The 22,969-nt window shown below is 44.9% G+C and overlaps 1 protein-coding gene across 3 annotated transcripts in view; it reads left to right on the forward strand.

The window, feature by feature from the left end:
• Nucleotides 1-22,969, forward strand: part of Ttc27 (tetratricopeptide repeat domain 27) — a 152,482-nt gene that overhangs the window by 112,706 nt on the left and 16,807 nt on the right. For 2 of the 3 annotated variants that reach the window (XM_075955328.1, XM_075955330.1), the window contains 4 exons: nucleotides 13,988-14,185; nucleotides 15,762-15,873; nucleotides 19,839-19,939; nucleotides 21,164-21,394. In XM_075955328.1, the coding sequence (XP_075811443.1) occupies nucleotides 13,988-14,185; nucleotides 15,762-15,873; nucleotides 19,839-19,939; nucleotides 21,164-21,286 (534 nt within the window). In that variant the 3' untranslated portion in view covers nucleotides 21,287-21,394. Of the gene's footprint in view, nucleotides 1-13,987; nucleotides 14,186-15,761; nucleotides 15,874-19,838; nucleotides 19,940-21,163; nucleotides 21,395-22,969 lie in introns of those variants that run through there. The other variant, XM_075955329.1, reaches the window with a different exon arrangement.

Genomic DNA, 22,969 nt, shown 5'->3' on the forward strand with positions numbered 1-22,969 from the left:
GTCCTCCTGCAGTCCTGCTGTGTGCACGAGATCTAGCATTGAGACTGTCCTCCTGCAGTCCTGCTGTGTGCATGTGATCTAGCATTGAGACTGTCCTCCTGCAGTCCTGTGTGCACGAGATCTAGCATTGAGACTGCCCTCCTGCAGTCCTGCTGTGTGCACGAGATCTAGCATTGAGACTGTCCTCCTGCAGTCCTGTGTGCACGAGATCTAGCATTGAGACTGTCTTCCTGCAGTCCTGTGTGCACGAGATCTAGCATTGAGACTGTCTTCCTGCAGTCCTGTGTGCACGAGATCTAGCATGGAGACTGTCCTCCTGCAGTCCTGTGTGCACGAGATCTAGCATTGAGACTGTCTTCCTGCAGTCCTGTGTGCACGAGATCTAGCATTGAGACTGTCCTCCTGCAGTCCTGTGTGCACGAGATCTAGCATTGAGACTGTCCTCCTGCAGTCCTGTGTGCACGAGATCTAGCATGGAGACTGTCCTCCTGCAGTCCTGTGTGCACGAGATCTAGCATTGAGACTGTCCTCCTGCAGTCCTGCTGTGTGCATGAGACCTAGCATGGAGACTGTCCTCCTGCAGTCCTGTGTGCACGAGACCTAGCATTGAGACTGTCCTCCTGCAGTCCTGTGTGCACGAGATCTAGCATTGAGACTGTCCTCCTGCAGTCCTGCTGTGTGCATGAGATCTAGCATTGAGACTGTCCTCCTGCAGTCCTGCTGTGTGCATGAGATCTAGCATGGAGACTGTCCTCCTGCAGTCCTGCTGTGTGCACGAGATCTAGCATGGAGACTGTCCTCCTGCAGTCCTGTGTGCACGAGATCTAGCATTGAGACTGTCCTCCTGCAGTCCTGTGTGCACGAGATCTAGCATTGAGACTGTCCTCCTGCAGTCCTGTGTGCACGAGATCTAGCATTGAGACTGTCCTCCTGCAGTCCTGTGTGCACGAGATCTAGCATTGAGACTGTCCTCCTGCAGTCCTGTGTGCACGAGATCTAGCATTGAGACTGTCCTCCTGTAGTCCTGCTGTGTGCACGAGATCTAGCATGGAGACTGTCCTCCTGCAGTCCTGCTGTGTGCACGAGATCTAGCATTGTTCTATGCAATGTCTGTGAAGCACGTTGAGCAGCATCACGGGTTCTCACGGTGTCATGTTAGAGCTGTTAGCCTGATATGCACATTTGGACTTACTGAGGAGATAGTACCGAGAATGTCATTTCTAGGTAACCAGTGACTTAGGTCAGCTGACCTTCACCGTAGAGAACCCTCAGACATTCAGTTGTAGAAATAACATGGGAAAACCGTGTGTCTGTTTGTTTCTTGGGGAAGCCCTGTAAGTGGCTCTCTAGAGAAATGTCATAGAATTCTGATGACACTGGTTAGCTTCTGCAGCCATGCTCACAATCACTTTCTAGTGGCTAAGCCATCCTTGGCACAGAGTCCTGGTTACTGGCAATCGGCTCTGGCATGCATTGCTTTGTAGTGTATTGTCTGTCGGCACACATTACAGCAGTCGGTCAGTGTGCACCACCACAATCGGTAGGTGGCCTGGAATGTTTTTATCTTGGGTAAAACTTAATTTGACTCGATATATTTGGTAGCAGTTGTCTTTCAGAAAAATCTCTGATATTCTTTTGTTTGACACTGTTGACCCCATTCTATTGTAACTTGCTTTGAAATTATTTTTTTCTTTTCCTTTTTGTGTACTCTACTAAAGTTCTAACCCTCATTCTTTTTTTATAGGTATGGATTATGGTGATTTAGTTTTTCCCCATAGTGAGTATATAAAAATGTATGAATTTGTATTTTTTATAATACGGACAGTGGTGTAAACTAGCTGCAAATTACCCTGTTTTATTTCCTTCTTCTAATATTTGTAAAGGGAATCAGTGAGCGACCCTATTACCAGTATATCTTTGTTGTTGTTTCTTCAGCCTTAACTGAGAGTGAAGTATAGACTGGTAAAACTCAGGCATAGTGTTCTGTATCAGCACTACCTAGCATGGTTTTTCTAACGTCTGCACTTACACTCTTGCTCTTCCTTACCAGTCATTAAATCTGATTTTTGTTTTTATAATTAGTCCTTGTTCATTTCCCAAGTTTCTACAAGTGGGTGAGCAAATCCTTGTGTGGATGCTTCTTTCCTTGGACAAATTCTAAGTGACCTGTTATTTCTTCCTGGTTTCTTAATTTTAGACTTATTTTTGATGAGATGGTGTTTTAGTTAGGGTTTCTACTGCTGGAAAGAGACACTTTGACTATGCACCTCTTCTAAGGGAAAATCTTTTGTGGGGAGGGTCTCTGGTTCAAGACAGGGTTTCTCTGTGTAACTGTCCCATAACTCACTCTGTAGACCAGGCTGGCCTCGAACTCACAAAGATCCACATGTTTCTGCCTCCTGAGTGCTGGGATTAAAGACGTGTGCCACCATGCCTAGCTAAAGGAAAACATTTAATTGGGGCTGGTTTGCAGTTCAGAGGTTTAGTTTGTTATCATCATGGCAGGCAGGCATGGTGCTGCGGAGGTGGCTGACAGTTCTGCATCCAGATCCACAGACAACAGGAAGAGAGAGACACTGGGACTGACTTTGGCTTCTGAAACCTCAAAGCCCGCCCCCAGTGACCTACTTCCTCCAACAAGGCCGCACCTGCTCCAAGAAGACCACAATAGCGCCACGCCCTATGAGCCCATGGGGAACATTTTTTCATTCAAACCACTACAGTTGGCAATCAATCATCTGGAAAAGGAATTTCAGTTTTACATAGTAAAATCTATTAATCACATATTGAGTGCTTAATGTTTTCTAGCCACTTAACATGGATTTCTTTATAGAGTACAGTATTTGGAGTGGATTCTTCAAGGTGATGACCATTACAGTGAGGCCTGGAAAGCTTATGTAGTTAGTGGGAACTGAAGCATTAGAATCACACGTACTTTGATGTCTGTGGGAAGATTTGTGTGAAATATTTCCTCCTCAGATTAACGTTCGTGTGAGCGGTTTCTAACAATATTTTCTTAATTGAAGTATAGGTTACTTGTAATTAAACATGCAGTTTATTAAGCTGTATGCTTTTTGACTGTTATATATTCTAATATAGCCATGACTCCCATTTTTGTCACTCTTATGTCCCTTCTGGGCAGCTGAGCCGCCACCACCCTTTCCCCAACTAAGTAATTCCCTTCAGATTTCTGCCACCACTGTTCGCTGCTGCTTTCCAAGTATCACACAGCTGTCATAGATAGCTGCATATTGATATTCTCTGTGTAGATTTCTGTTTGATATTTTCTTTGGAGTCATGAAAAGGTGCTATTGATGGGCAGCAGGGCACATTGCCAACCAAATTAAAGTCTTAGAATAAATGATGATTGAGTATTACCTGAGAGAAAAGAGAGAGGAAACAGATCCACTTTGTATAATTACAGCTTTGGAAAATAGATGCTATCTCCAGTCTACTGCCGAGGAATCTTAGGCTGGCAGGGTAAGCTAATGAAGTTGATGTGTTCTAGCTGACAGGCCGTGGAGAGCAGGGGAGCCAGGGCTTGAGACCTGGCCTCTTTAACCTAGAGCTGTGTGTGTGTGTGTGTCTGTCTGTCTCTCTCTCTCTGTGTGTATACATATGTGAGTGTTTGCGCATGGTTGCATACACACTTGTGCCTGTAGAGGCCAGAGGTCCATGTTGGTTGTCTTCCTCAGTGGCTTGTCACCTTGGTTTTTGAGACAGCATCTCTCACTGAACTGGAACCGTGTGCTTGGCACGAATAGGTAGCCAGCAAACCCCAGGGATCCTCCTGTCTCTGCCTCCCTAATGCTAGTATTACAGGTCACCCCAGCACTCCTGGTACATGGCCTGAGACTGTGAATTTGAACTGAGGGCTTCCTGCTTCTCCAGGAAGCAGCTTACTGACTGAGCAATCTATCTCCCTAGCACCACACTGTCACAGCTCTTTAGAGTGTTTTGGTTTTATTTTTTGTTGTTACTGAGAAGGAACACAAAGGAAAACGTTAAGCTGGCTATCTTCTCCTCCTAACTGGGGTTTGGGGAAGCCAAGTGTTAGGTTTATTGGTCCAGGAAACAGCATCTTACTTGGAGATCTCCAAGCGGAGAGCAAAGTTAGCCAAACAAGGGAGATTGGAAATCACTTTATTTCTGGCCTGAAGCCCTCCTGGAAGTTTTTGTAACAGGACCCAAGGTAGTTCTATTCCTTCCTGCTACGAAGACCTCCAGGATTAAGAGGGCTAAACCCTGTGCAGTGGGCCAATGATATAGGTATGAATAATTTGCATTGGTATGATTTTAAGGTCAATTTTGTTATATGTATAAGTGTTTCTGATTTTGATTAAGGTATTGTGATTGTGTAGTTCATTTAAATATTTACTGTATAATTAAGAAATACAGGTTGTTAATGGATAATCATCGATAACAGTAAAGCTTGTAGTCATGTTAGTTAGATTTTCTAGATATATAGAGATATAGTTTAGATAGACATTCTTCATGTCTTTCGAAGATTACAGAATAGGACATTTAATGTTTTAATAACTGAGGACTTTTCATGACAATGAGACACTCTGCTCCTGGCAGCACCAATCTACTTCAAGAGGAAGATGGGCATTGAAGAGGATCCTTATGGAGTTTGATAGCCATTTGGGCAAGAAACTGCTCTTGCCTGGACTATTGCATAAACTGGACACAGAGAACCCGCAGAGAGAGGACTACTGAACTTGCCTAAGGTGAGATGATCTTTCGGGGTTCCTGATTCATGAAAGAGTCTGTGAGACATTCTGCAGGACACAACAGATAGTGACTAAACTGACTCTGAATTTTCCTGCTTTATGGAAATGTCTGCTGGATACCATGGGCCTGAAGGCTGAAGATGGATGCCCCAACGGTACAGAGGAACTTTGGGTGACTGTCCAGGCAGCGAGATGTCTCTGTCATTTCTAGAGTTTTAAAAGTTGCTTTTTTCTTGTTTGCTTATGTAGTATTGTATCTTTCTGGAGTCTTTGATGGAGTTAAAAATAGTTAGTTATAGTTATAGTTTTCCTTAGTTATGATAAAGATTATTGTAATTTTTACTTGATAACTGTTTTGTTATATGTAATTTTGCTATATTAAGGTTAAAGCCTTCCTTTTTTTGTTTAAACAGAAAAAGGGGAAGTGATGTGGGAGTGTCATATATCAATCTGTTGATTTCATTGTTTAAGCAATAAAGAAACTGCTAGGCCCATTTGATAGGCCCACCCTTAGGTGGGTGGAGTAAACAGAAGGGAAGGCTGGGAGGAAGAGGAAGTGAGGTCAGACTCCACAGCTCTCTTCTCCGGAGCAGACGCAAGAGAGACGCCATGCTACCTGCTCCAGGGAAGACACACGCTATGAAGCTCCAACCCAGGATGGACTTAGGCTAGAATCTTCCCGGTAAGCGCACCTAGGGGCGCTACACAGATGATTAGAAATGGGCTAAATTAATATGTGAGAATTAGCCTAGAAGAGGCTAGAGCTAAGGGCCAAGCAGTGATTAAATGAATACAGTGTCTGTGTAATTATTTCGGGGCATAAGCTAGCCGGGCAGAGCCAGGCGGCTGGGGATTTGGGGACGCAACCCTGCCGCCGCCCCTATTACTACAGGCCAAGATTGTGATGAGATTTGACTGAGGACCTTAAGGTTAGTGTTAGAGAAGAGGATGGACATGCCTTCTGTTTTTGCCAAGATTTTCCTGCTTTTGTGTTAGAATTGCCTCTCCATTATGAGAGGCCTTCCACTCTCTGGAGATGAGTGTGGTCCCCCACAGTCATCTGCACTTGGTGCATTCCTCAAGCTTGGTCTGGGACAGAGGTGAGAAATAGATGAGCTTTTGTTTTGTTTTTATATAGTTACAACAAAAAAGTTTACCAAACTAGGAATCTTGGCAAAACTGAGTGTCTGGGAATGGTGATGTGTGTCTGTATTCCAAGTATTGAGGAGGCTGAGGCAGAAGGTTCACAGTTTGAAGGCAACCCAAGCTACTTAATAAGACCTATTTCAAAAACCAAAAATGCACAAAGAAATGAGGTACAAATTATGATATTCTTACGGATTTTTAAGAAATTCAAGAGATTTGTTACCCCAAGCCTACCCTGTAGGAGTTTCTGGTAGGAAAGGATGTATTTGGATGAAAGAATACTAAAGAATAACTCAACCTGGATGAAGAAATATGGGCCACACTAGACACAGTGTATAGCATTGTCGTAACAAGTTTGTAACCCTGATTTGTTTTCTACAAGTTTTAAAAAGCTCTTATTGTTTAACTTTAATTTGCAACTCCACGGTTTGTTTTCTGTATAGTTTGAAAACTGGTGCATTTAAAGAGTTTAGTCTATGTGTAGGGTACACAGTATCTAAAGACTTTTAGTTTATTGATATAAACAATGAAAAGAAGATCTACAGAGTTACAGAAGCAAAGTTTTTCACGTTGTTGAGTCTTATATAGATACACATAGTACTCTGCTGTTCATCACTGAAGGAAGTCAGGACAGGGACTCAAACAGGGCAGGAGCCTGGAGGCAGGAGCTGATGCAGAGGCCATGGAGGGAAGCTGTTTACTGGCTTGTTTTCCGTGGCTTGTTCAGCCCACCTTCTTATAGAACCAAGGACCACTAGCCCAGGGATGGCACCACCCACCATGGGCTGGCCTCTCCTTCACTGATCAGTAATTGCACAATCAATTCCATTTATAATATATTCAAAAGAGTAAAATATTTAATAAATATTTAGCCAAAAATGAATTGTATGATGAAAACTATACTTAGAGTTAGCAGATGGTTTCAGTTGAAATGATTCTGGTTTTGTTGGTCACATCCAAAGCATCAGAATCAGGAGTCAGATGAACACACACCTTCCTCTCTTCGTTAGGAGTACTGACTTTGACATCAGTATCATAGGATTTCTTCACAGCCTGTTTGATCTGGTGCCAGTTGGCCTTGCCATTTGCACTGAGCACACATGAGTTCTTGTTTTGTCTTCTGGTCTCTTCATGGCTACTCAGTGGTCAGGGGAAACATAATGATAGCACAGTGGCCACCTTGTTTCTCGTGGAAGTGCTCTTGAGAGGGTATTTGAACTATTTCAGTTGCCTCAGGGTCTTGGCCTGGGAGGTGGGTGACAAATCTTTTTGTGGTTGGTTGTGGATGCCTCTTAGCACTGCCTTCTCTCTTTTCAGAGCCTTTGCTTAGGCCTTGGCCACAGACGGCAGGGACTCCTTTCTTCTCTGTCAGCACCATCTTGGCGAAAAGCTATAATGGGATTTTGATTAATTTCGTTAATTTTATTTTATTTCTCTGTCCCATATTTATCACAATAAGCTACATCGTTGACATTTTAAAAAATCTCTTAAGCATCCAGGCTTCAAATATTTATTTAGAGTGTTTAATGATGCACCAAATGAGCTCCAAATGGACTAAATATATGCCAAATACTTGGTCTCCTAGAAAAATTAGGAAGAGAAGAGAATGCTTACTAAAGGCAATAAAGGAAAACTGGAAGGAATTTTTATGACCACATTAAAAAAACATGTGACAAATATTTATAACAAGAAAGGCAAAAAGCTAATAATATCTTTATGATATAAAGAGTTAACATCTGCTATAGGAATGAAGGGGAACTGAATGTAGAATCCACAAACACATTCACATAAGTAATAGTGGCATATTTTGAAATCTTTGTTATAAGAATAGAATATTCAATATGTACAAAGTAGTTAGCCAGACATTAAGTCCAAAAACTTAAGTTCTGCATCCATCCATAAACCAAAATACATTCAGATGGGCAAAATATTTAAATTAGAATTCTAAACAGAATGATAATGTAGGTAAGTGTAGGTGGGAATTAGGCAGCCTGAGTTTGTCCCCCACCTCTCAGCGACTCACTAGCCATGTGATCTTGGGCAGGTTAGTTAACCATTTCATGCCCTGGTTGCATAAGGTCGGGATGAAATGGAACTGCCTCACAGAAAGGAGTGTTATGAGGCTCAAGTGAGTTAGTATACATAGTGGATGTGGCCTGCTGCCTGGTGCATGCAAGTGCATCGGAAAGTAGTTGTTATTGTCAAGCAGGGAAGCCGCAAGAGCACTTGAGGAAAATTTGGTAGGTATTTTTATCAACTTGGGGGTGGAGGAAACACATATAATCAAGAAATCACAAGAGACTTATCATCTAAAACTTCTCTACATGGGGAGGTACTTCTGATTAGCAAGCAAAGTATGGGGTCACCAGCCACAGAGGGGACAGGCCTTGAGGGTGACATTGTTTTGTGACTTCCTGCACTGAAGCCAGGCCTGGCCAGGTCAGTGCCTGGGAAGAGCTTGTTTGAATGTTTTCCATAGTGTCTTGGTTCTCTTTAGAGCTGCTGTAACAAATTTCTACAAGCTTGGTGTCTTGCGTAAAGTTTCTTCTCGTCGTTCAGCTCTGAAAGTCAGAAATCCAAAATCAGAGTGTTAACTTGTCATGTTGCTGAGAATTCTAGAGGGAAGTCCTTTCAGTTTCTAGTGGCCTAGACCTTCCTCCTCCAAACTCAGCCATGTCTGCATCTCCTTCCCTGTTTGTCTGAGTTCTGCTCCTTACATGAGAGAAGTCAATGGAATGACATCCATTCCCAGCCACTCTACTGAGGGACCACCTTGGTCCGGTAGGACCTCATTGCCACCAATTCTATCTGCAAAGACCCTATTTCCCCCAGTCATATTCTGGGGCCGAGATGGACATGAATTTGAGAGAAACTTTATTTTGCCACCGTTTATTACTCTCTGTCATGGAGAAAACAGCTGTCGGTCTGACTGCGAGTGTGGTGTGGGTCTGGGAAGTCTTCAGAACAGATCCAACACCTCACTGGGAGCTGGTAGAAGCAGCAGAGGTGTCTTGAGGGGAAGCCAGAGAACCCTCAATTAGTCATGCCAAGGGCTTTCCTTTAGACACTATCAGAGGTTTGAATGCCTAGGAACGACAGAGAGTTGCTAAAAATAGGAGGAGGGCTGGGCCACTAGAGGGTTGTGTGTTTATGGCATGTGTGCGGCCCTCAGTGCAATCGCCAGCACTAGGGGAAAAATAGGAGTTGATAAAAAGATAATAAATCTTTTCAAAGAGAGACAAGTGGGGCCAGCAAGATGATTCAGTGGGTGAAGGAGCCTGCCAGCAAGGCTGACCACCTGAGTTCAGTACCTGGGACCCACATGGTGTAAGACGAGAAATAACTCCTCTGCAAACTGTGGCATGTGCACATGTTCATGAGCGCGCATGCGCGGGAACACAGGCACACACACCCAGCACGCATACACACATATTTTAAAATAAATAAGAGGCATGCATTTGTTCATGTGTAATATTAAGAAACAGGCACCAAGCTATGAAGAACAAGTTAGAATGTCTAAAGAAGGCTTTTGGAGACTGAAATTAAATACCAAGATGAAAAATGTGCATGGGTACATACACATCGGTGAAATGTTCCAAGCTCTCAGGTCGGGAAGGGCGTCCAGACCCGTGAAGAGTGTTTAGACTGAAGAAGAACTCTTCAGTGTAGACTGTTAGACTTAGTCTCAGAGAAAAAGGCTAATGAACTTCCCCTTATAAATGCCAGGGAGTAGATTTATCCCTTTAATGTATCATGGTACAGACAGGAAAATATCATTAGCATTGAAAGTTAGCTTTGTTTTCCAAGTATGTGTAAGTAATTTAGCCACGTAAACAAATCAAAAACCCTTACCTCCGCTCTGCTGCCAGCCCTTCTCTGTCTGTCCCCTTTGGCCAGCTCCTGGTGAGGCGTCTGCCTGAGGCCTTGGCAGCCCATGTCATTTAGTGCTGCCTGCTCTCCCGCTGAGGGGCAGCTCACAGGGTGTGTGACCACGGCTGCAGATGCCTGGCCGTCAGCCTCATTAGGCGCTGCCAACTGCTGGTTCCTCACCTGGTTTTGGAATTTCTTGCTCCCCTCACCAGGTGCTTCTTAGCCTCTTTCTCGCCCCCTTCCTTTCCTCCTCTGGGAGAGTATCCCCAAGTATAGTCCCCTCACTAATTTTCTTCTGTGTAATAGGGCCTCTAGCTGTAATAGGTTCCTCAGGAAGCTCCTGACTCTGCCAGACATATACTTTCCCATGTCCATCATCTGAGCAATCAGTTTACCCTAGAATCCGGAAGATCTGGGAGGGAAGAGGAGCCAGGCTGCCTGCCCCTCTCCCTGTGGCTCTGACCCAGCCCTGATGTGTTCACGCGGTCCCTGGCTTGCACTGGGCTCACACTGCTCTGTGTTGTAGTTGGCGCATGCTGGCGGCGCATGGCATGTGGGTAGTAGGTGAGAGAAGAGAAGGCAACGTTTACCCACTTTGCAGCCATCTCTGGACCTTCACTTCTCTCCCCTTCTTCCCTAGCTGCTCTGTTCATTGGCGGCTCTTCTGTTAGTTACCTCCTCAGCCCACAACTCGCTGCTTTTTCACGTGGTGTCGGGAGCTGGGACTTGGAGGAGCTAGCAACATATGTTAGTTTACAATGAACAATAAAACTTTCACATTGGGGGAAAAATGAGGTCAATGTACATTAAGAAAAAATGTTAATTTCTTGGAAAGGAAATATATTTAGTTCATAAACATTTGGAACTGTTTAAGGAAATGGTGAGGTTTAATTTCAATGATACCTTAAAAATACCTTTTATTGAACACTTTTCAGAGATTTTCATCCATTGCTGATAACAGAGAGTAAAATGAATGTCCCCTCACACTACTGGTGGGCTTCTAACCTACTGCCTTTCTATATAATAAAAGGAATGTCTCTGTATATTCCCGATGGGCATCTAACCTGACTGTGCCCCTTTGGAGTATAACTAACTCACTGGAGTCCTAAAATGTTTATTCCCTTTGACTCCACAATTTTGCTTTTGAAATTTTAACCCAAAGGAAGCTTCAGCATGAAGAATCTTTAGGTGCAGAGATATGTACTCAGTATTATTTATGCTCCTGTCACCAGCAGTGACCACACGCAGAAATAGCCTGTCTGACTGCGCAGGAATGTCCAATCGACTGCACTCCGCAGGCCCAGGCGAATAGTTTGAATCTGGTAAGAGCATCTGGGGAAAAATGGAAAAATTTGGTATCAAATGTTAAATGGTTCACATGATGTATTATAGGCTCACACACAGTAACAACTAGAAAGAAGCCCAGGCTAACATTAGCAGGAGAGAATGAGAATCTTATTTCCTTTCTCTTTCATCTGCGCTCTAATGTCTTCGGAGAAATTTTAATTAAAGTAACTTAGAAAACAAAAATCTGTCCCCTTGGTAGATTCTAGATTGTTAGCAGTGAACAATGAAATGATAGCCGGTAACAAAAAAGCAGGGCTATGCTTTGCTAATTAATACAGCACATATTTGAGAGCAGGATTCAGGCTCGCATTGTGAGTTCAGACCCACATCTCACCCCATGTGTGTGACGTTGGCAAGGTTGTTCCAGTCTTTTAATCTGCAGAATGCACAGGGCAGCACACATTGCTGGCTGGATTGAATGTGCACATGAACTGGGCACTTAGGAGACGCTCTAGTCACAGGACTGTTCCCATCTCAACCCCAGAGCTGAGAGTGGTCCAGGGGTGCAAGCCTGAGGTCCTGAGTTCTGTTCCCAGCGCCCACATAAAAGCTAGGCACGGAGGCCACATCTGTAACTGTCATGCTCGGGTTGGTGGTAGAGGCGAGCAGGTTCAAGAGTTTGCCAGCTGTGCAGTCTAACCAAAACAGTGGTGAGAGGTCTATTTAAAAAAAAAATGTGGGTGTGATGGCAGGCTCGAGGCCAGCCTGGGCTACTGTTGTGCAGAGTTTTACTTACTTGGCTTTTTGGGGGCCAATAAATCACACTCAGAGACTCAGAGGCTCTTTCTTAGGAAGGAATGCCTGACCTTAGCTTGGCTTGTTTCTTGCCCCCTTTTCTAACTTAAACTATCCCGTCTACCTTCTGCCTCTGGACTTTCTCCTTTCCTTACTTTCACTCTTGCTCCATGGATGGGTGCTGGCCTCTAGCGCCATCTCTCCTCCTTTTCCTGCCCCTTCTCCTCATCCAGCGTTTTCCTTCTGTTTATACTCTGCCTGCCAGCCCTGCCTGTCCCTGCTCCTGCCCCGCTACTGGCCGTTCAGCTCTCTATTAGGACCATCAGGAGTTTTAGACAGACAAAGAATCACAGCTTCACAGAGTTAAACAAATGCAGCAAAAACAACAGTCACACACCGTAAAATAATACTTCCAACAGTCTACATAGCAGAGCTCCAGACCAGTCAGTCTTTAAGACAAACAGACATAAACAAGTAAATAAGACAGTGCAGTTAGAAGACACCTGAGGTTGACCTCTGACCTCACACACATGTACATAGATACATCCCCCCCCCCATCAACCCGACAAGTCACTTCCTGGGTCACCTTGACAATTACTTATGCAAGCCTTGTTTGGTTTGACTTTTTTGTTCTTTAGTTTGTACAGTGGCAGCAGACCACTGCTTCCAAGTTATTGGGAGAACTTAATGAAGTCAAGCCAGAAGCGTGGTGTACCTAACGGGTGCAGAAATGGAGAAGGGTGTGGAGGGCTGATGCAGTGGTTGGTTCTGTTTCCCCATGGCTTAATTAGTAACATTAAGAAGTAGGGAAGTGAGCAGGGATAGGGGGGCTGACTGGAGGTGAGTAAGCCAGCACTTGCTGAGGGCACGTCTCTGCCCTGACAGATTTGGTGGAAAGTGAGTGGTGTCTACGGTGGCCGTAGTGAGTGCTATCTACATTCGCTCTGCAGTGTTCGGAGCACCTGTGTGTGCAGTGACTGTCAGTAGAGAACCCGTCCTCAGCCTCAGTGCCGCTGCTTGCCGCCTTCCCAGGCAGTCCCTATGCACATGGGATGGTGACCGCTCTGCTGCTCTCCATGCGGCTGTTTTGACTGGTCCTGATGCCTTGCTGTTTTAGGAATGTGGACTCTCATTATCCCAGAGTGGTGGAGCACTTGCATATAGGACTTTGTATTTCCAGCAAGTTCCTAGTGCTGGCAGCTCATGGACCACACTGAGTAGCAGGGGCCTAGAGTATTCTCAAGCTGGTTCTTTGGCTCTGTGTGCCATTCAAGGAGTGGCAGATGAGGGTGGTCTTTGTGTGTCTCCAGGGAAGTTGTCTAAGATGCACAGCTTAATGTAAATATGGCAAAGATTTCGTGTTCTGATGGAACCTGCTGTAACCTATTTAATCCACCAACAGTGTTCAAAACTCTGAGGTACAGTTTGAGAACATGCTATTCTAGAAGGTTGCTAGTTGGCAGGCTGACGTGGAGAAGTGGGAGGGAGAAGAGATGCCTTTTGAGGGCCGCATGTCAGTGCGCTGGCAGCTCCCCCGTCGGCGTTTGCAGCAGTAGAGCACCACGGTGCAGGTGAAAGCCTAAGTCCTTCACTGAGCTAGAGGATTTGTAGGGGGCGTGGAATCAAACCTGCTGTATGTGGCAGGAAAGTGGGAGAGGAGCATGTGGGCTGATGTTCACGTTGCTGACTTTGCAAGCAGGCTTCACCTTGAGACTGTAGGAAGGGGGCCTGTTTCACTTTTAAAGGTGTGCAGGTGGCTGTGAGATGTTGGAGCTGCCCAGTAGGTGTTGGGGCAGTATCCTGGGGTTTCAGAGAGAACCCTCGCTGAAGCTCCCTGTGTCGAAAGCATAGTTCAGCTCTTCAGAGTGTCCTCCAAGTGAGAGGAGACACGCTCCAGATACAAGCCCTCCAAGGAGCCTGGCAGGGAACATCTAGAGAATGGGTGGCTTGGCTTTTTATTTCACTTTTAAACCGTGTAACAGTGATATCCAAATAAGGCCACAGTATTCAGTGTCTGATGGTGGAGCACAGCCCTTGACTCTTTGTCACTGTTTGATGGCCGCTGGTTCACTGCTTTCTTCTGTGATGGCCGCTGGCTCATTGTTTTCTTCTGTGATGGCCACTGGCTCATTGTTTTCTTCTGTGCATTTTTAAAGGTCCTTAAAATTCTGGTCAGGGCAGTGGTTAATGGTGTGGCCGATCGAAGTGGAGACGTTGCCTCCAGCCTCAAAGGCAAGCTGCAGGAGTTGTTTGGCAGAGTGACCTCAAGAGTGACCAGTGATGGAGAAATCTGGAGACTGTATGCCCAGGTTCATGGAAACGGGCAGAGCGGCAAGCCTGAAGAGAACGAGAAGGTCAGTGCTGGGCCCTCTGTCCTGGGCCTCTGCCCCAGATGGAATAATAATAGCTCTGCCTTTTCTTTGTTGGGGTTTGGTTTTTGTTGTTGTTGTTGTTTGTTTGTTTGTTTTCTTGTTTTTCTTTTTTGAGTGAACGATGAAACCAATAACCTGAAACAGAACTAATGCTTAAATTCAGTGTGTGTACCTGTGTGTGAGTGCGTGTGTGTGTGCGTGCTTATGAGTGCGTGTGCATGTTTGTGCGTGCGTATGAGTGTGTGTGTGTGTGTGTGTGTGTGTGTGTGTGTATACATGTGCAAACCATAACAAGTACCATCTACCTTTTGGATACAGGCTCTCCTCTTCCACTGGTTTGGAATTTACCAAGAGAATTTACCCAGGGAACCCCAGGGGTCCCTGTCTCTGCCTCCCCATGCTAGAATTACAAGCATGTGCTGCTATGTTTGTCTTTTTTTATTTTTTATTTTCCCTTTTAAACATGTGGTTCTGGGGATTGAACTTAGGTCCTTGTGCTGACAAGGCAAATACTTTATTGACTGAGCCCACTCTCCAACCTTCAAATCCCCCCTTACATGCTTTGAATTATGGGCATGCTAAGACTTACAACATCCGTCTTTTTATGTTTCATGAGTTTCCTGCAGAAGGGTCCCTGTTCTGCAGCCCCCGGTGCCCGGTGCCCTTCACTCGCACCCTTTCCACAGGCGAGTGGTTAAGGACAAAACAGTGTGTAGATCTGAGATGCAGCTGCAAAAGGGAAAACATTAACCCAGGAGACAGGAGCAGGAAATTGCAAGTGCATGCATTGCACTTTGCAGGGGACACCCTGCTCCTCCTGCTAATCCCGCTCCATTGGGCCCAGCAGAGCCCAGAGTTTCCAGGGTTGGAATCATTGTATTGTGTTTCTTTACAAAAGATCACAGCAAATCAGATGAACTCCTTGTGTGGGTTTGGAATTAGCCACGGTCCAGCTAATCTGTGGGATTCTTAGCTGTTCTCTCCTCCGCCTTCTGTCCACACAGCTGGTTTCTACCATGGCCTTGTCAGCCCACAGAACACACATCTCATGCACGCATGCACACACTTGTCAGCCTACAGAACACACATCTCATGCACGCATGCACACACTCCTGCTCTGTGTCCTTCCATTTCCCCTGAATTGTGTACTCTTTAGAAAACGAGAACACTCTTGGCTGTGATGTCTCCAGCAGCAATTTTTAAGAAGAAACAAAAGAGCATTTTAAACATCTGTGAAATTATATACCTGTTAGCCAGCCCATAATTTCACCCAGTTCATGCCTTCCTCGTTCTCTTAGTGCATCTCTCAGCTTGGAGGCTGGAGGAAATCCGCACTCTGGCCTTCCTGTTGTCCTGTCCAGATAACATCCTTGGTTCGCAGAGTTGTTTGTTGCTATTGGATGTGCATCCTACCCCCTCTTTGATGGTAATTACAGAGATGCCTCACCATACAAATGCTGGCTTTCAGTTTGGAATTGGTTCCATATGACTTCCAGAAAGCAGTTTGAAATGTGAATTCATCTTGTTGTTTTGAATATTGTTCTTTCTGTTTTCGTAGGCATTCCAGTGTCTCTTGAAGGCATACAAGTGTGATACACAGACCAGTTGTTGGGAGAAAGATGTTACAGCGTTTAAGGAAGTTGTTCAGAGAGCCATAGGACTCGCACATGGTATTTGATATTCATATCGTATTTTAATGCATTCTTCATTTATAAACTAGTGTTATTCAAAAATCAAGTTCCATTACAGATACTTTCTGATTGCTCCAATATATTGAAATAATTGTATTTAATTCAGAAACATTTCTAGAACATCTGTTACATAGTAGACACATAATAATAGGCACATAAGATAACTCAGGGCAGAGGCTTCAATGCTGCTTGAGTAAGTGACAGAACCTAGTTAGAACTCGTAAGAGTGTAAAATATTTTTACTCCCAAGAAGCCTTTAGTTCACACAGAGTCTTTGTTGATTATGTTGTATTGAGAAAAATTATTAGCATTTCCTTAACTGACAAGAAGTGCCAAGAAAGAATCTTCAAAGCATGCAGCTCTCTGGAGTACTTACTATTCCTTATATTTTTATACATATATAAAAATGCAAAGTATAATACCTGTCTTTGGGAAATTTAGAGTCTATAATTTGGAGGGGAGATAACCTTTTCTATAATAAAACATTTGTTTGTTAAATAAATATAGTTCAGGTTTAAACTCTCTCGCATTATCAAAAAGTACCAGCTAAATTCAGCTAAATTCAGCGGTGCATTGCTCTATTGGTAATTGAGTGCAGGGGTGAATTAATAAAGTCCCATTGTGAGCCTCCTGCCCCAGAGAGTGACAGCAAACGGGAGCCAGCGAGGAGCAATGAGCAGGGCACGAAAGCTCCAGGACCACTGTTACTTCATGCTTGCCGGGTGATGCTGAGTCAGCGACTTAGTGTCTCTGGGCCTTTGTTTGGTTGCAGGTAGAATGGGAGAATAGTTATCTATGCTGCTAGGAAGAGTCAGCACTATCTTTCCAGTACGTCACAGTATTTTACCTGTCATTTACATGTAGATCTCTCGTACCCCCACCCTGTTTCTTCTGAGGTAGAGGATCTGGTCCATAAGCAACTCCAAAAGGGAAAGTGAGGGCGGGAATAAAGTTTAACTGCCTGTAAAGAAGTCACAGCATGTTCAGATGGGCTTAGTAGTTAGTAATTCTACTCATGGCCTTTCAGACCTATCTCGGGAAGAATATAAACGTCCAGTTTCCTGGACCACCTAGCCACTGGCTGGAAGGTAGAAAGTTCGAGGTGATTACAAGACTGTTTTGGGGATGGCTGCAATTCTATGGCCTTGTGGTAGAGGAAGCCAGAGGGGTTTGGTTCTTTGCCTTTGGCCTTTGTGAACGTGGTATTATGTCTGGGGAGCTCCACTGATGTGTATCTGTGTGTAATTCACAGGGTGGGGTTTCCTTTATCCTGCCCTTTCTGAACATCTCTGAGCACCCAGCTCTGTGATGGTCAGACAGAGATAGTTTCTGCAATCACCAAGCATGGCTTTAGGCCTGTCTACTCTAACTCTGCAGGTCAGAGAAGTGCTCCAGAAAGCCTGCTTCTGACAGCTTGCTATAGGTTTTTGAACTGTTGTTGGCACCCACAGGGCGACTAGTGAGGAAGAACAAGTGTCTGTTCTCTGGGGTGTCTGTACTCGAATGGGTTAGTGTTGCATTCCCACTCTGCAAGCAGGCTTTGTTGCGTTCCTGCCGCCAAACTCCTGGCCGCCAGCTAACTTATGCCCCGAAATAACAACACACAAACTGTATTTTTTTAAACACTGCTTGGCCCATTATATCTAGCCTCTTCTCGGCTAACTCTTGCACCTAGACTAGCCCATTTCTAATAATGTGTGTAGCACCCCTAGGTGCGCTTACTGGGAAGATTCTAGCCTACATCCATCCTGGGTTGGAGCTTTATCGCGTCTGCCCGGGAGAGGGGAGCATGGCCTCTGAGCTCACTTCCTCTTCCTCCCAGCATTCTGTTCTGTTTACTCCTCCCACCTATGTTTTAACTTATGAGGCCAAGCAGTTTCTTTATTACTTAACCAATGACCTTCCTCCATCAAGGCTTGAGTGTGTATGGTTCAAATTGATAGCAGTAGCTCTCAGCCCTGCCTTTGCTGCATTGTCCTTTGTGCTCCCTTCCCTTCTTTGTCTCCTACTCCCTCCACCCCAGACACTGTTCCTTCACACATAAGGAAATATACAGCACTTTATAAATCCTGGTGCCTGTTGGATTGCCAAAGATAAGCTTTGCCTTGGGCCTTGGCTGATAAGGACAACAAGGCAGTCCCGAAGTACGGAGACCTCTGCCCTGGTGCTGCCCTTGGCTCTTTGCATCATCGGGAGGATGGTTATTTCCAGTCTCTGCAGTTCTTCCTCCCTTTCCCTAGTGTGTCCCGTCCCCGTCCCCCCCACCATCTGAATGCCTTCTGGGAGTGAGAGAGGAACTAATAGAATGTGTGTCCTTTTTGTTTCTTCAAATTGAAAAAAGTACTTTTTTTTTTTTGAGATAGGGTCTCTCTGTGTAGTCTTGGCTGGCCTGGAACTTAGTCTCTGTGTAGACCAGGCTGGCCTCAAGCCCAGAAAGATCCCGGGTTCTGCCTCCTGAGTGCTAGAACTAAAGTCATGCACCACCACTGCCTGGCTTAAAAAAATGAAGGACTAAAGAACTGGAACTACAGGTGCTTCTGGTATACACAACTGGGCATTAAGTAAATGGCTTACCTCTGCTGTGTGGAGGCAGCTCCTCCTCCAGAGAAGCAATCCTCAGTGTCTGATCAGCTGGGACTCTGAACATGGGCTTAAAGTTAATAATCAGTGTGCACCACCATGAGGTTATTGAAGTCTGATCATTATTCTGAAATAGATGCATCAAACCCATTTCCTGGTTGGCCATAGATATTATTAATTAGTGTAAAGCTGTTTGGTCAAGCCATAGGTTGTTTCTTCCGATTGCTTACAGTTTGCAGCTGTGGTCTATGACGTTGTAGTTATAAAATAGGATCTGCTTTTGAATTTAGTGAATGTAATTTCTTTTAGTTTATTGTTTTGTGCATGGATGCTTTTCTGCATGTCTGTCAGTGCATTGTGTGAGTGCAGTGCCTGCAGCATCTTATAAGAGGGCATTAGATCTCCTGGAACTGGGTTCCGTATGCTTGCCAACCACTATCTGGGTCTGGTAATTGAACCCAGGCCCTGAGGAAGAGCAAGTGCTCTTAACCCTTGAGCATCTCTCTTCAGTGTGTGAGCATAATCTTTAGAAATGGAAAGATCCCAGACACCGCTAGTGTGGAGGTCTTCACTTGTTCTTACAAGGCGTTAGCAGCCAGCCTTCCTCCAGGGAGGCGTATGCTTGCTCCCTTCAGAATTATAAATCTTAGAGAAACAGGCTCCCCAGAATGCTGGAGGCAGAGTTTCTAGGAACTAGCGATTTCCCTCCGAGCTGATACCAGATGTGGCCCGGGAGCTCAAGTGCCTGGCCTTGGTCACAATGCCTAGATGAAGACGGGGATTGTTAATGCCAGTTCTCCCAGAATGCTGTAAAATTGGGGTATAAAAATGCAGCAAGCACTTGAGCTTGGTGCATCTGGCATGTCACTTTGTGGGCCAGTGAGATCAGCAACCATGCGTCCTCTTTAGTGACTTGGGACCGTGGACAGCCACACTGAGACGTGACGTGCAGCATCAGTTTTGATCCTCTGAGTGTGCCTTGCTTTTGATTAGGGTTTGTTTCATTGCCCAACTCACTGGTGTGCACATTTGTATGCATGTGTATGTGACTGTACATACATATGTGGGATCCCCGCCTAATGTAGCTCATCTGAACACACACGTTTTCTTCAACATTCTCCTTAGCCGTGTTTGCCTAGTTAAAGAAGGATGAAGGATAACTGGAGTGTAACTCCGTGGTAGACAAGTGCTTGCCCCGCATGCTCAGGCCTAGGTGTGAGCTCCCAGTACCACCAAGCAGAAGACGAAGGGAGGGATTAGGGGTGTGAAACTTGTAAAGGTGACTGTTGCAGATGCGCAGTACACGGCTGCTTCTGAGCCCTAGATGACCAGCTCTACGTGTGTCCCCTGTGCTTGTTTTGCAGTGGCTATAAAGTGCAGCGAGAGCAAGTCCAGCCCCCAGGAAGCTGTGCAGGCCCTGTCTTCAGTTCGGCTCAGCTTACGGGGTTTGTTATCCAAAGCGAAGGTGAGCATGGCCTGAGTTCATCAGAACTGTTGGGCGCAAGGTCATCAGCGCGGGGTCACCCCTGTTTTTAAAAAACCGGGACGGATTGCCTCTGCACATCTCCTTGAAAACATGTTTTGATCGTTTTGTATTAGGAAAAAAAATGCCTTTTGTAGTTTTGAATTGGGTTTGGTGATGTGAATTGCACTTTAGAAAGTGAAAATGAGCAGAGCTAACCTTTAGAGCTTGAACAGTCTTGGTTTGCGCCAGTCTGTCTTCTGACTCGGGAAATAGGATGGAGAGTCCCCCACCTCCAGCTAAACAAAGAACTGTCTTATCAATACAGATAACACAGAAACGGTAAATTTGTAGGAAATTTAAATAGACTCTCACAGGTCATTCAGGCCAGTCCTCTGGGGGCAGAGTGACCCCTCTGTCCTCAGCTCCTTGTCATCGTACAGGTCGCTGCCAAGGTTGTCATGAGGGCTGTGGGTGGAGCTGTGAGATATGCTGCTCACCAGATTTTTCACTCTTCGTAAGCCTCAGTTTTTCTGCTCCTCTTAACCTCGGTGAGAAGGAATGCAGGTCCATTGTGAGTTGTAAGCACTGTGATTCTTATTGGAAATGCGCTGTGTTTGGGTTCTTTGCCTAAAAGATGTATTTTCTACTCAGCACCCTGCAGCAATAGTTAAATCAGTCTGCTGGGAAGTGCTGTTCAACACTACAAATCTACTCACAGCGAGACACACGAACATGTGTACAGCGTACCTCTCCTCCCTGCCCATGGATGGCTGGAAAATCCTGAAGCTGATTTTCTTCTTGCCTGATTCCTGACTCACCAGGCAGGCACAAGAAATAGAATTTTGTTTGGATGAATGATGTTCATTCATCCAGATACCATTATCGTATAACATTGACAAAAGCAATCAACATTTAAGGCAGTTGCCATGAAGAACAAAGCAAGAGGTTGAACCCAAGGCCTAGGGCACTCTAGGCAGACACTCTACCACTGAGCTAAAGTTGGAGATCTCTTGAGTTCCTGATGTCAGGCACACTGTTTAGATTTGTTATTATTAGGCGTGAACCTTTCTGGGGTCTAAGCAAACACTGCCTAAGGCTGCACTGTTGGTGGTAGCATCATGCCAACAACACTGGATGCTGTGTTGCTGTGTTGATTCCATGCTATAGCTAGATTGCTTGGAAGAAATTTTCATCTTTTGATGGTCATATTGTTTTACATTGCAGCAAAATTTTACAGATGTGGCAAGTGGAGAAGTCTCTGGAGAGCTCGCCAACGAAATGGCAGCTCTGAATGCTCTGGAGGCTGAACTACAGGACCTCAGCAACCAGCTCCGGAACAGGTACTGACTGTGCCAGGGACAGCTGCGCAAAGGCACCTTTGCCTTCTCGGATTCCTCAGTACCTGAGTATCTGAAACACAAGATGCTGATTTTTAAAATAAATTTGTTTGCTGGCTTAAGTGTTTGCTTTTTTGAGGCCCTCCCACACAAGGGGCCAGCACAGGGATCATTCTTACTCAGCCTACCATGAGTGCCTCATTCTTTGGAAAAACTTAGTATAAATGTTTGGGGGTTGGGGCACCCTCAGACACTACAAGCTTGTGGAATCATTAGCTTGGCTACATTACTGTCCAAAAATGATAAAAGAGTGGACTTGGCAGTGAAGACATTTACACTCGTTGAGATTCTGTGTCTGTGTCATAGGCACGGGCTTGTCTAAGTTGGAAGTGTGAGTGTGGTTTAACTTCCAAACCAAGAAAATGCAAGAAAAGAAATGATACATTCAGATTACAACTCCATCGTTAGCCACCAGGAAGCAGGCTGTTACTCTTTATGGAATATACTGCCAGCCCCAAAGAGGTTGCTCAATAAGCTTGTTGTGGGTGAAGACAGCTATAGGTGGTGCCATCTAACAGAAACACCAGACTGAAATGCTTTCTTAGTAATGTCAGTGGGAGCAAATACTGAAGGCGGCGGCTGAGCTTGATACTCAGAGTACAAAAGTCAACGTGAGGAATTGTTAGGCTCCTGACTTGAGTTGCTCAGTTTTGGGTCCTATGTGCAAATCATTTGCCCCTTGTGTTTTTCCATGTTCTTATTTATAAGATGTAAAAAATTCCTACTCTGCGTCTCTGATTTCAGCGGTCTTTGGAATTTAACGTTTCATGATCCATCAGCATAAAGTAGTCTGAACACTTAAAAGGTCTTTAAAAACTTCTTTCATAAATGGATTTGCTTATGGATACAAACACTCTAGTCTCTTAGCCATCTGCTTCTCTTTTCTGTTCTCCCAGCCTTCACAGGCAAAACACAAAGTATGTTCTAAAGTTTCTCCTGTAAGAGACAACAGTACTTTTGAAAAATTCCAGGGAGGTGAGGTGGTAACAGGAGTTATGATTTAGGGTCTACTAGAACCTTTTAGGGGCGCCATTGAGGACTGGGTGGATGGATGAATAGTGGGGCACATACATGGGTGGAAGGCTGATGGTGAGTGACCACGGATGGTGGAGCAAGGTTTTAAGTGAACTCTTTGTCAGTGCCCAGCTGAGAACCCCAGCTCATAAAAGAGAAATGATTAGGAAAGAAATGCCCCAAAAGACAAGGGTTTCTGAAATCGAGTGAAAGGCTGAAGTTCTCAGTTTATTCTCCTTTGAGTTCAAGGTAGGATGGACCCATGGTTGGAGCAGCCTTCTCCATGGGTGTGTTGACTCACAGCCTCTCTGTTGTCATGGGGTGTTTTCTCAAAAGAGAGCTTCCTTTCGGGAGTGTAGACCACAAGCAAAAGGGAGCAGTGTGGCGTGGTGATCAGCTCTTACCTAGCTTCAGTTTCTGTAATAAGGATAGCTCATCAACTGTATCGATTGTCGAAGCGTCTCAGTGTTTTGTGTTCATCTATCTTAGATAAATGCTGTAGTTCCACATGTCTTAATTTTTGTACTTTCAACTTTGGTTTTCTAGTATCAATGCCTCTTTTTCAGAATCATTCTCTTGCTTTGTCAGCTACAAGAGTAGAAAGGATACGAATCCACAG

The sequence above is a fragment of the Microtus pennsylvanicus genome, chromosome 21 (genome assembly GCF_037038515.1).
Source record: "Microtus pennsylvanicus isolate mMicPen1 chromosome 21, mMicPen1.hap1, whole genome shotgun sequence".
Classification (NCBI taxonomy): Eukaryota; Metazoa; Chordata; class Mammalia; order Rodentia; family Cricetidae; genus Microtus; species Microtus pennsylvanicus.